Source organism: Aptenodytes forsteri, unplaced genomic scaffold (genome assembly GCF_000699145.1).
Source record: "Aptenodytes forsteri isolate BGI_AS27 unplaced genomic scaffold, ASM69914v1 Scaffold277, whole genome shotgun sequence".
NCBI classification, from domain to species: Eukaryota; Metazoa; Chordata; class Aves; order Sphenisciformes; family Spheniscidae; genus Aptenodytes; species Aptenodytes forsteri.
In genome coordinates this window covers 669635-686486 of record NW_008795561.1, presented here as the reverse complement: position 1 = coordinate 686486, position 16852 = coordinate 669635, and the positions used below count along the sequence as shown (strand labels likewise).

General features: G+C 39.9%; 1 protein-coding gene across 1 annotated transcript in view; it reads left to right on the top strand.

Moving 5' to 3' along the window:
- The first annotated feature begins 308 nt into the window (after nt 1–308).
- Nucleotides 309–16852, top strand: part of FBLN1 (fibulin 1) — a 69781-nt gene continuing 53237 nt past the window's right edge. Inside the window, exons 1-3 of the mRNA XM_009282235.2 lie at nt 309–403; nt 8267–8402; nt 14875–15046. Coding sequence (XP_009280510.2) covers nt 312–403; nt 8267–8402; nt 14875–15046 — 400 coding nt within the window. The 5' untranslated portion in view covers nt 309–311. The remainder of the gene's footprint in view (nt 404–8266; nt 8403–14874; nt 15047–16852) is intronic.

Genomic DNA, 16852 nt, shown 5'->3' with positions numbered 1-16852 from the left:
TTCTGCTGGATTATCAGTCCCTAGGCTGTGTCTTTATGTGGAAGGTTAAGGGAAACTGCAGTTTGCTTCTCCGAGGAAGGAATACCTCCAGCACTTGAGCTGATTGCAAGGTGCTAACGGATGCTTCATTTGGCCATGGCTGCCTTTTGGATGGGTGCACTGTTCTGTGTGTAGATTAGGGAGGGGAAAACGAACTGACTCTCTTTTGGTTTGGTTTGGTTTTTTTTAACTGGCAGATGCAATGCCATTTACTAAAGTTGTATTAAATACATTGTGTTTTTCTTTCTTTCCTCATTTCTGCAGATCTTTCAATGGAAGAATGCTGTGACAAGGGTATTGAATGGGCAAATAAAAACAGAATATGTACTTCTCTACCGTTAATATCCGAGGCCAGAGAATGCAGGTATATAGTTATATATTATATATCAAACTATAGTTTATATTTTCATGTAAAACCATGGGAATGGCAGGTATGAAAGCTGATTTAGAAGACGAAGCACCCAGCTCTTAAATCCAAGTTTTTCAAATCCACATCTAGCCTCGGGGAGTACCTACTGAGTACCTACTTTTCTTCCATTATGTCCTTTAAATTTTTGCTGTTGGTCTAGTGTAGAGTCACCCAGCTCTAATCTGTTTGACATGTACTGTCTCTTAGTCCGAAGTTTTTCCACTGTGCTCTACTCACAGGGCTTGGACTCTGCCTACAGTCAATACATCTCGGCATGGCTCCCTAATGTCAGCAAAGCTTCTTCAGTTTATACTGATTGTGTATCTAGCCCAATGATGGTCCAAATTCTTGGGCAAAAGTTTATCAAGAAGCACAACAGATCCTGTACATGAATAATCTATAGATTGCATACGTACATGTGTATGTATGTAAGACAGCCTTTTAAAACTGTTTCTCCTGTGTGGTGCCACGCAGATAATTGTCCTGCAGTTCTCAGTTGAATTGCTGGATGGGGGGACGTAAAGCTTAAGTCAAGGAGATTCCTAGTTACTATAGAGTGTCCGACTTCTGTCAAACGTATTTGTCTGTAGAAAATAGTAACCTTTAGTTAATAAATAGATTTCTTAATTCTACTGACATTTAATAGGATACTAATTTTTATTATGTAATCTAGCAAATGAAACAATGAAGTTAAATGTTAAAATTATTTGCAGAGTAATATTTTGGTTATACTGAATCTTCTATACAGTTGGGGCATTCGTATTTTTTATGTCAGTGATAGAAGGTGTTATTTTTGCTGTTAAATGCACTTGTTACATATAATTTGTGGAGCTAACAATTTGTGATTGGTAGTTTGAGGGGCAGTTTCACGGAGGACTTTGTATTTAAAACACATTACATTGCTCCCCTCTATCTTTTCAAATGGATTGCAAAGTGATTTAACCTTGGTAATTGTAGAAGTGTTGGATTGATCTTTATTATGGAAAGAATGTGTCTTGCAGGCAAGTCTGTCCATGTTTTCTGACTTTTGCATTTATATTGGCATAGAAAGCAGTCTGTTACACAGAAGAATTGACAGATAGGACTTAAATCCCCAAAATCCCAATTTAGGAAATACTTGAAGAGTCAGAAGAGTTATAGACAAAACAGAGGCAGGAAAAACAGGAAGCCAAGTTTACTGAACAATCTAGGAGCGAGAATCTTCATGATTTAATGATCGTTTGATTAATATGAGTTGCGATTCTGCTGTAAATGTAATTTATTCTTTTATGATTGCCATTTTAGAGAGTCTTTAGGACTTCATAGGAACTGAAAAAAGCTTACTAATACTTCATCTAGCTTTTGTGCATAACTGATATGTAATTAAGAAAATTATAGTGAGGTAGTGGTAAATCAGAAATGGGTAAATGCACATATTCTGTAAGAGGCGTGAGTAAGAGGCATGAGCACTTACTGACAAGAAAAAGAAGTGGATAAATTCAGTTCAGTTGCATTTATTCATGACCGTACGATAAATAAACATAGCGCCTCCTGAAGCTTGGCTTCACTATCAAAATGAGTAAGTAAAATTGGCACCTTTGGCTACTTTCTTTAATGGCAATATTATTTCACCCCAGTTATGATTGCAAACTGGCATATCTGTGAGAGGTACAGAAAAATCACTTTATGATGCCATTTCAGACACAAAAGTAAGGGGCAAATTCTACTCCTAATTGCTGGTGTAACTGGAGCCAGAATGAACACGATTCCCTTTGCAAGCACGTGAGGGTAATGACCCTGATTTTGTACATTTATTCCTACTGCACAGAGATGCAAGCAAAACCAAAAACCAGGTCCATTGCACTTGCTGAGATCTAGGCAAGTGAGAATATGGCACAGGATGCCTTATGGGTTACAGATTTTCAAGAGAACTTGCTTCCTATTTAGATTCCTACATGCTGTGGGAGCTGCTGGGGGCCAGATACCTGTCATTTATGTGCTCGCTTAAACCCCATCTGGATCTTTTGACTGCCTAGAGCAGAACCGTTTGGACAGTGTGGATCATCTGACTTTGAGTGCTCTAAAAACACATGGCCTCTTGGGTGTACAAACCCATATTACTTCGTGCCAGAGGGAGCTGTGTTTGCCCTGCATATTTGAGCTTGGGTTTGCAAGCATAACAGTTGAATGCAAAGGAAAAATACATTGTGAAGTGAGCAGATTTGATGAAGTTACTGAAGTAAAAATGATTTTGCATGGTTGCATTGCAAAGACCATGCAACACAGAACAGATTGGATGTGAGTACTTTCCCCAATACGCATTACAAGAATTTACATGCTGGTTTTGCATCCTCTGCTTAGACTAGCAATAACATAACAGCATCTCAGATTCAGTCCTTCCCTCAAAGCCAGCTCACCGCTAGAGTTTCTTTTGCTTTTCTAATCGTCCTTTCTTTTGTTTGTGTGAGGAGCAAGCTGCCTTACTGAATTAGAATTGCACCCACTTGACCTTTTCCCAGCCATTTAAAGCACATTCATAGTAATCAAGGAGGGTTTCCACAACCTTCCAAGCACTGACATTCTTGTATCTGCTGTGCATCCTAGAAACAAGCTGACAGTTCTGGGTTTCAACATCTTTTTAGGATTCTTCCCCCAAAGCCTCTTGTGGTTCTTGAGGCACTTGCCATCTGTGTGAGCGTCACTTGCTGAATATGGTACAGTTCAAACTGCAGATGTTCTCACTTTCTTGTCCTGCAGCACAGGTGAGCCAGCCCTCTGTCTGAAGTCCACATGAATTTGTAAGATCCATCTGGCTACTGTTACTCAGTTGCATTTAAGTTGAAACAAGGCTCCTGACTCAATGTCCAGCCATGTCCGCAATCTCTTATTGTGGTTGCTTATCCCACAAATGAGTATACCTCATTGGATCATCACACTGGAAAATGACAGTATTTTTCTCTGTGTCTTCATGACTCAGTAAATGTGAGCGTAGAGTTTTAATGAATGATATCTTTGGGTGTCATAACAGCAGCTTTTTGCCCATTCATCCATTTTCTTGTGATGTGATTAAACTCACAGCAGCTGGAAACAGCTGCCATTTATTTTTGGAACTCAACCTGCCCAATAAATCTTCTTCCTTTCAAAATGAAGAGTTTGCCCTGCCCAGAGCTCTTAGCAAGTGAACTTAATTCCTGGGCCAGAAACAGTGTATCTCCATATGAGAACTGCATGCCTTCAGCACCGTGTGAAGTCTTTTCGGAGTTACATTGGGAAGAACATTATTTATTATTAGTGTTGCAAAAATGCATAAAAGAAGCAGCTACAGAACACTCTGCTAGGTGCTGTGCAAAAACAGAACAAAAAGGTGATCTGTGTTCCCAGGCAGAGACAAGTGGCAGCACTTGGATACAGATTCAGATGGGAACACAAGGAAATAATAAGGCAAGAGTGTTTGGAGTGATAGGCACCAGATGCTTAACTGCTGATAGATGTTTATTGATTTATGCCATTTTAAGTCTGGAAGAGCCTGAGATTTTGGACATCAAAGTTGTGACAGTTTTAAGTCTGAAAAAGCTGTTTAAAGTTATTTTTTGAGAAGTTGTCGCTATTAATTACTCTCTCTTCTCTGTAGCCTGCTAAATGTGCCTCACAGTCACTAAGATTTTTGGCTTCACAGTCAGAGGGATAGAAGAACAGTCTGCTATGTTGTCAGGGTTTTATTGCCACTCATTTAGGATAACTTGCTTACTTCACTTTGTGAATAATGTCAAACTCAGTCCTTTCTCTGCCACAACATTATGAGTATTGTTTCTCTACATAACATATGATATCAATATAATTTTACCCCTTACCTTCAAGAAAACTTTTATTAAGTAAACTACAGAGTTGTTTATCGATTGCAGCTGATTAATTTTGAGGTTTGTTGAATCAATTATTTTTACTTGAGTCCCTTGCTAATTTATAACACAAGTTCAAATATATGTATTTTCATTGTTGAGGCACTCTTTATTATTTTCATTTGTCATATTGTGTCACTCATAATACCAGATCTTGCTCTTAATTTTCCTAAGTTCATTTCTGTTGCATGTTAAACTGCAAACTGAAAGGACTAAGGGTGGAAGACCCAGCTTGTTCTTGCAAAATAATTCTGGAGTGGAGTCATTCCCTTTTTAATTTTAGTATTTTTTGTCAAAGGCCTTCCACTGTGCACATGAATAGCACTGATATAGTTTGAAGACAGGCTAGTAAGTAGAAGGAGAGAGGCAGAGGGTAGTGAAATTAGGCTGACAACAAAGACATTGTTTTCACAGCAAAGTTACATTTTAATGCTTTTATGGAAAGAAATGAAACGAAAAATAAGTGATTACAAAATCTGTGCTGGTTTAGGAGTGCATCCTCTGGGAAGGAGAACAATAACCGTGAAAGGGTTGTGGAGGTAAATGAACATGTAGCTTTTCAGCTGGAAATTTATTCCATGAAAATCTGTAACATTGGTTAAATTTTAACAGAAAGTAAAAGTGAGAATATAAAACCTGATTTCTTAACTTGATTTATAATCAAATTATCTCGTAAGGAAATAACTTTAATTTTAGATCAGCATCTGCAACAAAGAATAAGGATTTTTTAAATGTCTGAGTGATTTCTGTTCGCTAGTGAGCCATGAATAAAACTCATGTTTCAGAGAAACCAGAAAATGCATGATTTCACCTGAAATACCCAGAGTGAATGTCAGTCATGAGGCCTCATGCTCCTAGAGATTCTGTATTTAGTGTTTTAAATATTCTAAATACCTATTTATTTCAATAATGTTCTGTTGCACTGTTTTAACTGAAAATCAGAATCCGGCAGGTAAGGAAGAAGTAGCCTTTGGCTTTTTTAATTATTAGGAGTAATTTAAAAAAAAACACAGGAAAGTACTCCTCTACTTTCTCCTTTTTTAGAGACTAATATTGTAAGCTGTCTGTAGACATGAAGTTAATAGGAATGCTACACAGGAAGAGTTGAAAGGTTTTACACAAAGAGACAAATCTAGATGTCCTATTAACCATGAGAGACGGCTCCTTTACTCTGCTGTGAAGTAGAAAGTGTGTATGTATTATATTATGGTCTAAGCCAGGGAGACACACATAACTTAGCAAAGACAGGGAGAGCTATTCTTCATCTCAAAAGTCTTGGAGTCTCAAGAGCTCGTGGTGGTATGCTCTAGCGACCGTCAGCACATGAGCTGGTGTGCAAAGGGAAAAGGGTGGTCAGCTGCGCAGGCTAAGTGGCAGCCAGAAGACCAGTTCTGTGCCGATTTTTCTGGCATTTTTCTCTGCCATCTTTCTACCTCTGTTACAGCCACACAAGTGTTTACAGTCTCAAGCAATATTTGCTACCAGTGCAACTTCATTGTAGGATTTGGGCAATGAAGTGTGATTTTATTGTTGTTCTGAGAATGAACAAATGGTATTTTAATCTAGTATTCAATTGATGTTTAATTCCTTATTACAGTTGGGGTGGGCCACATGACCTATGAATACAGCTGTGGGAAACATTTTAAGAAACCTTTTTGTTTTGGTTGAAATTGCCAATTTGTCAGAGATTTCAAAGAGAAGATTTGTATTTGAAAAAAAAAAAATTGCCACACTGGAAAACAAACAGATCTACTGAAAGACTGCCATTGTTTGTTTGTTTGTTTATCTGTGGCTAACATATCTAGCTCCTCAACAGGACTTGGAGGGCTAAAGGAGCTGGAAAGTCTCAACTCCCACACTCTTGGGCTTGAAGTTCAGGTTTTACAGGCTTCCAAAGTCCTGACAGTCAGACCACCCCAGAGCTGGGCAGGGAATGGAAATTCTGCTTCAGAGGGAAATTCAGCAACAAAAAAGCTACATATTCTTCCAAACTGGAACTAAATCAAATATCAAAAACTTCAAATATTCTGCCAAATAAAGTTACTGTCCTGGGCTTAACTTCTTGCTATGACTTTAGAGTCTATTTTTGAATAATTTGTTCATGAACTTACCCTGGTTTTTGTTCCTATGCATTGAAATCTCATAGCTGTTTTTGTCCAAGTGAGAACTGCACAGTCAGACCATTACAAAATCCAATTAATAAGAATCGGGAATCTTCAGGAATGTAGCTTGACAGCCTCGCCTCACCAATACGCACAGAGATGCGGAATCTGAGCCCACGTGTCCTCTGCTTTCAGTGGGCTGGACTGGATGGCCTGGCCTTAGAGCTGAGGCAATCCCTCATGCCACCTGGGAGCTGAAAGCTCATCCTATGGTCACTGAGAGCAGGGAAGCTCCTCCAGAGGTGATGCATGGGAATCCACTTACCTCAGATGACAGTAGGAGAAGCCTGTAGTTCAGTGGTGCAACTAACCCACCCCTCTTCCTTATACTTCCAAAATTTCCAACAGTGTAAATAAAGGATTTTTAAGAGTAGAGGGTATTGGTTTGCTGAATATCTTTACACAATTTTATGTATTTCTAGGTAACCCTTGAAAAGATTTTACTCATCAGTTCAAATAACTAGAGTTGAGGGGAAAAAAAAAAAGGTGAATACTCTTAACAGCAAAGAGAATGCGTTCAGTGTTGTTGGTCTGTAAGATGTATAAGGTTTCTGATGCCGATGGGTGCATTTATAAGGTTTTTCTGTGCATTTCTTATAGAGCTCTAACATATTAGGGCATGCCTTTTAGGTGCCCCTGTTGTACTATAAATAGAATTTATCAGCTTGGATTGCCTTTGCGATAGTTTCCTTTCCCCCTAGCAACTCAGGTAACAGTACTCTTAGTGAAACTGGGTTATCACAAAACACATGGATATGTTTATATCCTTGTATGTGTAATCTGATTTGTTACTCTTTAACTTTTTTCTCCGTTTCCCAGTGTCTATTACAGGAGGTGGCGGTGGAAGAGCTTTAAACTGCAAGCTCCCCCTACAATGCTACCCACAAGGCAGAGTTGCACGTAAAAACAGAGTGGAGAGAGGGGAGATACCTCCTTGAATGGGCTTTGCATGCAAGTGGCAGTAGCAACAGGACTGGAGGAGTTTAAAGCCTCCTCACGCAGATTATTTTCCACAGGAAGGAGTTTTCAATTTGTTCACTGAAACTGAGATAAAATGGAATGATTTTGTGAGCAGTGGAAGTAACAAATCTGAATTTCCTGTAGATTTATATCGTCTCCTGTCCACATCTTCCTGCCCTGTAATACTCTTTTCTCCCTTGTCTTTCTTCACCCCTTGCTTGCAATACACTCCATTTCTCACTATGACATTCCTTGGTATCTTCACTTCTCCCCATTTCTCCAGTTGTTCCACAGAGCAACTCTATGAGCTTCCTTCAACGCTCCATACCTGTTTCTTTGAGCGAGGGGCAGCAGGTGCCAGGGTTGACTGGCCATAGGATTGCAGACTCTCACAATGTCCAGGGCCTGTCTGCTCCCTTCCATCAATCGGAGCACTGATTTGGTTTTCACCATCCTCTGTTCAGCCACCAGCTGTCACAAAACATTCAAGAATGCAAGTCCTGGAGACCTTGAGCCCTGCAGCAACAGTGGTTGAACTTACCCATTGGCTTAAAAAAATTGTTAGGGCAGACTGCAAGGTAGACAGGCAGTTAAACTGTATTAAACATGTGACCTTAACTGTATTAAACATTCTAGACAACACCTAGACATTCTGCCTTTCTCTCTAGAAAAATATTCTAGAGAATATTTTTACTTTGTAACTAAAATGCATGCCCACAGGAACCATGAGACTAGTGCAAGCGCTCGTTGTCAAAACTTGCATTATCTGTTCTTTACCTATATATGACATTCTTCTCCCATTGCTTCCATCCTTTTGTCAGCATGACTCAGGTACAGTGCTGCCACAGCCAGTTGGAGAAGCAGTACTGTTCAGATGGGGTTGAATTTGCCAACGTGCGTGAGGAGTGTGACTCACATATTGGTGAAAACTCCACCTGTGAAGCTGAATACTTTAAGGTGAGACATTAGAGCTACTCCTGTTCATCTTTAAGAAATGGTATTGACTGTCTGGATTGGTATTAAGGGTTGACCCTGAAGGTCACCACACTGTTTGATGCACACCTACACCTCGTGTCTCTGTTAAGGCTGTCCACTTTGTGCTTCTTTGAGAGAAACAGTTCCTTGTTGAGCGAAGCAGACTGTCTCATTACATTTTAGCCAAGGTGGAGGGTTGAATGCAAAAGGGCGGAAAGTCTTGGGCGGCTAGATGGCTAGAAAACTACTTTTGCATGAAGAGAAGACATCAAAACTGTAGGAAGGGATGGGTGAGAAACTCAGTCTCGTTTCAGACTTTAGCTTTCATTAGAGCTTCATGGCCTAAGGTCAAACTTAGCGGTTTTCAGTATTGGTGGTCCAAAGGGGTAGTTAATCCTCTCAGTGTACTTATAATTCCAGCTTGTGTACATGTCCTTAGTTAACACGACTTTCGTTTACAATTGAATGGAGACATCTGTAAGCTTGTGATAATGGCATTTGGTATTAAAATAAAAATGCCTGTTGTTGGTACCTTCAGTTAATCTGTGCCCTGCCACCCACCTTTATTACTATCTTTGTCTCTCCTTTCTTGAAAGTGAGCATATTCATACCACTCTGCAGAGTGTTTTTGGAAGAAAGTTCCACCAGTAGGATCATGACCTTGACCATGACCCAGTCATGAACAGCTCTGGTCCTATTACGGGTTTCTTTCAGTGGTCATGAAAATAGATGAGGGTTTTATCTTTTGCCCACTGCCAAAGATACTGAATGTTTTGGTTGATTCAGTTAAAAAAAGTCTACTGTATAGAAGATGGCAGACAACGTCTGACTTACAAGTTGCATATCTCTCCGAAATGCCGGGTTGATCATGTTCCTGGCAGTAGGATGCTGCTGATGCCAGGGCTGTGAAGTAATCCACGTTCTCGCTGTGAGTAGAAGAAAGGTAACGTGTGCTGATGAGACTGACATTGTTAGGTTGTCACAAACTTGTCTGCATGCGCAGCGTGATTTTGTCCCATGGTGGAGCGTGTCCCACAGAGGGAACATATCTCGCCTGTTGACCACATCCAGGGTATGCCCTGCTGCTGGCATGGAGATTCCTCTCTGCAGCCTGTATCATTAGAAGCCTGTCCATCCCAATCTGGATGTGGCATGAAAAAATATTTAGCCCTCTGTGTCAGTACTTTGAAGGGCTATGAACAGATGAACAAGAACTGTGATGGTGAGTACTCTGCAGATTCAAATGCTTGCTACCAGAGACAGGTTTATAACAGCAGCACTATTTTAAACACATGCCATGGGACAACTCTAAACCAGAATGCAACTGTTCAAGGAAACCCACTTTCCCATGAATTGATTGATGTTTCCCGATGTGGGCTTGTCAGCATGAGGAAGAAGAGTTAATGATGATGTTTTTTAAAATGGCCAGACTTCTTTAAAGATGGCAGGTTTTCATGGTGACAGCTGTATTATTAAACAAAATGGACTGGGTCTTAATCTCTGGCCCTGAGAATAAATGGCTCAGCACAGCTCGTGTCATGTAACTGACGTCTTTCCCCTGCAAAACACAGTGCATGAGGGCTGTTGGGAATACTCGCTGGCCTGTGCTAACCCCAAAATACGCTTCAGCATTGTCTGAGAGGATGTTAGTTGCCATTAGAGCTTGCTAATATTTAAACATCACAGATGATTGTAGGACAATGCCTGAGCCCATATTCTGTCCCTGTTTAATTTGCTGGTATAAACATAGTCAGTGTTATTTAATCTTTGTGAGCCACGTTCTGCGCCCCCCCCGCTCCCTAACAGGAATGTCCTACGCTTAGTAACTGTACTTGAGGTAGCTGTAGGAGTATCTTCGTAGATAATCTCTTTGATCCACGATGGACATAGATGATTTATGATCTAATATCAGTGAACGATTCATCATTTCTTTTGTTGAATACATTTTTAAGCTGATGACCTTGAGACATACAATTTATCTGGCAATTGTGCCCTGCTATGGCAAACCTTTACATTCACACCAAGCCCATCTCACATGGGCTTGAACCTCATTTTGCCTAAGTTGGTCCATTTTAGTTTAGCTTAGGTAGCATGCGAAATCTTTTGGATCCTCTTTGTCTCCTTCAAGGAAGCAGAATGAGTGATTTAGTAATTCAATTAGTAGGATTAATCGCAGCACTTTGCAGCAAATGAGGCAGCTAATCTTTCTTTTGAATCCGAAGCTTGCGATTGGAAAGAAGATAAAAAGACCATATTTTGAAAACACTTGCCTCAGCTTTTACACTTAAGGGCAGTAGGCATAGGTAATAACGGGCATAATTTTACGCCTCTGTTTTTTTGGAAGCATAGGTTTTCTTGGCTTGAAAAAAAGGATGCAAAAGTAATCATTAATCTTTAAAATCTTCCTCAAAAGACAGTAATCAATTTCCAGATTTCTTGCTGATACAGGAGATGTAGAAATGGTTTTATGAAAGTTTCTACCACAACAGCCCTGCAGAAAGGAGTGAAGCTTGTAGAAATTTGACCTTCTTCAAGGTGCTCGGACATTTTCCCAAACTTTGTCATAGGTACTTTCTTTTTCCAAGGATCGAGATACGGTCTTACCTTCTGAGTTTTGTCAAGAATACTTCGGTTGTGTATATTAGGTGAGCACAAAAGTTCTATTGCTTTGGACTGTTGAACCTATTTTTTATTTTTGTACAGATCTTCAAAAGTTCTGAAAAATTCCGCTGAGTTATTTGTATTTTTTGTCAGTCTGTTTTTCATAGCTTCTACTAGTTAGTCTGGATTTCAGCAGGTGAGAGACCTCTTGTGGCCGGATAGACAAAAGCAATGTTAATACATGGTTCACCCTTCCAGATCTGGTAACTTAAATGGTGACATAAATAATAAAAAACTATTATAAAATTTAACTAATTAAGAGAGCTTATTGGTGAAAGTAATTGCAGGTGCTTCCTAATCACACCAAAAATAAATCTTCAAACTTCTCACATGTAACTATTTATTCCTTTATTGCTTCCATCGTTACTCCTTTCTGTGAGAAGGCAAGGTATAAGAGCAGTCAAGGGATTATAGGACTTCAAGTAGGACACAGCTTTCTATCCAAACACGAAGATCAAGGCATGGCTTTGAAGCTGCATGGGCTTTTGCTAATAACAGGGGAGAGGCAAAGGAAAAAATGTTCACGATTATTATCGGGATCACTTAAGAAGCAAATGCTTACAGGCAGTGAAAGTCTGTAATAACAACTCGATCGTTAGGTTGTACCATCCATGAAGGCAGCAATGGTTCTAGCAAATGGGTGAATGGTCATCGCAACGTGCCGCAACGTGCCTCCGGGCAGCTGGCAACCTTTGGAAATGGCTGCAAACACATCAAGAACTGAACTAATACGGAGTCTAGACTGCACTCCGGACTAAAGGATCAAAGTCTTTCAGAATAGGCTAACAACCCTGAAAAAATTAGAGTGAAATTAGAGTGAAATTAGAGTGAAATTAGAGTGAAATTAGTGCCTCCGGGCAGCTGGCAACCTTTGGAAATGGCTGCAAACACATCAAGAACTGAACTAATACGGAGTCTAGACTGCACTCCGGACTAAAGGATCAAAGTCTTTCAGAATAGGCTAACAATGAAAAAATTTGGCTGCAAACACATCAAGAACTGAACGGAGTCTAGACTGCACTCCGGACTAAAGGATCAAAGTCTTTCAGAATAGGCTAACAACCCTGAAAAAATTAGAGTGAAATTAGAGTGAAATTAGAGTGAAAAGGAAATGTTGAGATTAATCTTACCAGGATAGTGATAATTATAATGACATACTGCTTTGTGTCTCTGAGTACCAGAGTGCTCCGTGAACCTGAGTTAAACTAGCCTTATCACTGCTATATTATTACTATTCCACAGTGGGAGAACTGAAAGAAAAAGTGACTTTCCAAGTTCACAGGTGAGATATGTGGAGACGTATATGTGGGTCTACAGAGTCCTGGGTGTGCTCTGAGCACAGGGCCATTCATCAGCTTCTCTGTCTTTTTTCTTTAGTTGAACAGGAAATGTTAGCCTTTAGGACTGCCAGTACAGAATCATCTAGGGTCAATATTAAAAGCCAGTTACTATAAACATCAGTTAAGAAAGCATTTGATGTTTTCCATCTCTGGATCATTTTGGCTGTGGTATAGCAACATAAACTATTATCAAGATGTTAAATCAAGATGCATCATGCACAGTTAGAATAAATACAGGTTGGAACAAATGGTTCAATGCATACAATTATGCTAAATGAAGATACAGTTTCTTACAGACATTGCAAGACTTAGCAAGCTCTGTACTTGAAGTTTTACATTAGCTGGAGACAGAGGTCTTTCAAGTGGTGGCTCAACCTGGAAGAAATAAAGAACATAAGGTTATTCAGCAGTTCAAGGATGGCAAGATTAATGATCACTTTTTACAAAAAAAATCCGGAGAAACTCTGTAACTCCCAATTTGAGCATTGTGTGACAAGACAAAGAAATAGATTGGGTCAATTCATATGCCTAACGGTAGAAGCCAGTGAAGATGTCCAGAAGTATGTAACGTCAAAATTTGGCAAGGCGTCAGCTGTATTCAGTAACTTAAATAAGATTTGGTTATCAAAAATACGCAAGCTTAAGTCAAACAATGAATCTTCAGCTCAGTTTTCATTTCTGTCTTCTAATTCATGGTTGTGAAAATTGGAAATCTAACAAAATTATAGACAGATGTTAAAAACTTTGAAAAAGATGCCTCAGGAAAATGTTAGACATGTTAGACAGATGTTAGATGTTCAGAAATGTTGCAATTCTTGGAAGAGATCATCAAGTATTTATTTCTAAAGTCATCCAGAAAAGCCAGAAAAGATGGAAATAAACCAGACTTACTAGATGTTAGAGGTTCAGAAATGTTGCAATTCTTTGGAAGAGATCATCAAGTATTTATTTCTATAGTCATCCAGAAAAGATGGAAATATCCCAGACTTAGTAGTGATGAAACACAGAGCATCTGCCACTGGATGGAAGCAGTTGGAGAACCAAGTAAAAAAAGTGAGTAGTGAGGAACCATCCCACCAAACAGTAGTTAGTAAGGGGAAACGTATCTTAACGTTATGGTGGGCGTGAAAACAACATCCCAGCACTGGCCGGGAGGGAAGAGTGCCTGCCATAGAGCATTCTGCAGCGGGGAAAGGATTCAGTTGTGTATTTAAAGACAAAGTACAAAATAGCATGCTTACATACTTCAAAATGCTGTAAAGTAAAAAAAGATTGAAGAAACAAGGAAAAAGGATTTTTTATTTTACTTTCATGCTGCTCTAGGTTTTAAAAGAACCCTTCACTGCAGTACAGAGAGAGAAACATATATAATACCTTATAAGGGAAAACTTAGAATATAGGCAGGGGTATACATCTCAGAGCAGTGAAAGAAATGTAATAGTTGCCCTCTTTTCAATAGGTGTGGTGCTTAAAGCACCAAATTACAGAAAATTAGTTCAATGTTTAGTTATTTTATATTCCATCTGCTCTGTTTAATGGCGCAGGCTATTTTCTTCAAGCCAAAAAGAGTCTGGAAGAATAATAAAATTAACAATAAAAGTTTAAATCAGCTTTTACGTGACAGTAGCAATTGGCAGACACCAGTTCCAGAGAACCAAACATCTTTGCTGCTTTCTAACAGCAAGGAAGAAAGCTGAATAAATCAGCAGTGTCCCCTCAATTTAAAATAAAAGGAAACCTTTTATTAACTTGTCCTGTGTTCACTTCTGTGGTGTATTCCGGGGCCGTAGTTCAGCACGTCTGGAAGAGGCGGATCGTGTTTCATTGCTGGAAGCCACGTCAGGACTGTGATGCTTTTAAATAATGTTTGACTATGTAGTCTGTTTTTCAGAGCAGAATAGCTTCTCTTTATGACCTGTTAACACTAACCTTGAATGAATCATCTTTGTCTGTTAGTTCAGAGAGGGGTATTTTTTGCTGGGAAGTTGAGTAGGCAGTTTAATGATAAACTGAGTCATGCACTTCAATGATTATGTCCCAGTTTAATTGAACTGGACGCAAAAGGGAAGCAGAGGTGTTAAGAGTTCCCACTGTTCGCTGGTGTTTGAAACTGGGCTATGCAGGCAGGGAGCAATGAAATTCCATTATACATATGTGGACCATTCTGGTCCTCCACATCACCCTGCACACACATTCACACATACACAATATTTGTGAGAACTGGATCCAGGTTCTGTGCTTGGCTCTATGTAGGCCAGATGCAGAGCTCATGGAACTCAACTACAGATTAAAATGTCTGAGCCTAAGTATACCAGGAGTTCTTAAAGAGTTTGCAGAAAATTTTCCATCAGTTTGCCAAGGTGAGATAACACTATTGACACTACTGACAAAATTTGCATTGATTTGTTCAGGGCTAGGATTTGACTTTTTTTTTTTTTTTTTTAAAAAAACAGGTATGTTGTTACTGTTGTTTGCTGGGAAAGGCCGCCCAAGTTCAAGGACAGAGTTGTGAACCCAACCCGAAGATAGGATACCAGTGTGGAACTGTCTTCAGAGCTTGCTGTGTGAAGGATCAAGAAGGCATTGACGTGTCCGTCAGCGATGATGCTCCTAAAAAGGAGCAAGGTATTTTATGTTGCAAATTATAAAAGAGCAAGACACAAAATGATATGGGGTACAAGGAGTGCTTGTACTTTAAATGATTTCTGTTGGAATTCCTCTAACTTGAGATCTCCTCTGAGTAATTTAATGATGCATGTTTTGGAGCTAATTTTTTTGGCTAGTGATAGCTGAAACATTGTATACCACAGGAGACTAAAAGAGCTGGAAAGTGGTCACTCAGTTCCTGGTGTCAGAACTTAGATTATTTCAGCCACTAATGATCTTATCTTGGAAACTGAGTATAAACTATTAATTTTTAATAGCGTTTTGCCCACTGATAAGTTCTTAATTAAAAAGAAAATCAACAACAGATGGCCTTTGCCAGCTTGGCAGAATTCAAATGTTGCCTTTTGTGTGAGAGGCAAATGCCCACAAACTGGGGGCATTTGAAATGCCTGGACTGCCTGGGAGAACTGAACATTTCCGGGACACATGGTTTCTGCATTCCTTTCGACATTATCAGAAGAGAGGGGCATCTAGATGGCAGCAGCTCCTGACACCCTTCTCCATACCTAGTCCACAGAGCTGAAGAGAATGAGTGTGGACACACTGACCCTTACAGACCTGCATTTGGGGTTTGTTTTGCCTTTTTCGCTAGCAGACAGACTTGAAACTGCAGAAAAGTCATGCTGTGTAGTGTTGCCTCCTTCATGGGCAGTTGAGCACTGAAAACATGCAGTCTGGCTTGCAGATCACCAGTGACAGATTTTGGGAGACATCATCCTAATCAACCACTTAAACCCAAACCCATCACAAAAGCTTGCATTGGTCTGCTTGAGCCAGTGTGTTATCAGACTTGTTTCAGATCTTTCAAACCTGGCTTATGTCAGTGCACACCCTTATCAAGTAACATTTAGAAATGCCCTGCCAGTTTCTTTGTGTACTGCTGTCTCAGCAGGGGAATTCCCCTTGTCCATTAGCAGTGGGTGAAGTGACTGGACTGGTAGATACCTTGTACTTAGACCACTCTGCTAATAACAAAAATTTGCAGACTCAGTGTACCTGCATGACATGAGAAGTATATCAACACCTGAAAATCCAGAATTGTGAGCACAGCGTACTCACAATAACTCAATGTTAAGTATTTCCCCACTTACCCTTGTGGGCAAGTGGCATGCATAATGACCATTATGCATATGGTTAGTACGGTTATTATGGCACACATAATAACCATTATGCATTACAAAGATGGGTCTATGTCAACAAGCAGGGCAGGACAGTGTTCTCATCATTAAGAAACAAGCAGGAGGTTGAACGTACGTCAAATATCCCTGTCGACAATAAAAATTGCCTGTAGAAAGGCAGAGCAAGCAACATGAATAGACAGCTTTGTTAGTCATGAAGGGGAGATCAGTCTCCATTTTGTAAGGCAGCTTCTTGGACTATCGCCTTGTGTTTGTGTTATGCAATAGTAAGGCATGCAAGGCATTCTGCTGCAGAGGGTAAAGCAAGCTGATTCCCTGTATGACGCTTTCTTAGTCACTCTTAGTAAAGAGTAATCTCTGGTACAGTGTCCCCAGAGACCTCTACAAAATCAGACCAGACTTGGGCAAACTGATTTCATTAGCTTCTGTGTGACCAAAATGTACCCCTGTGGCTTGAGGACCCAGTGTACCAACCCAGACTTGTGCCACTGCACAAAAACTTGGTTTCACATCCATGATGTACTATTTGCTTGTAAGTGACCACTGGTTGAATAGGCTTATGGACAATGTCGTGGTTAACCCCAGCCCGGCAACTAAGCACCACACAGCCACTCGCTCACTCCCC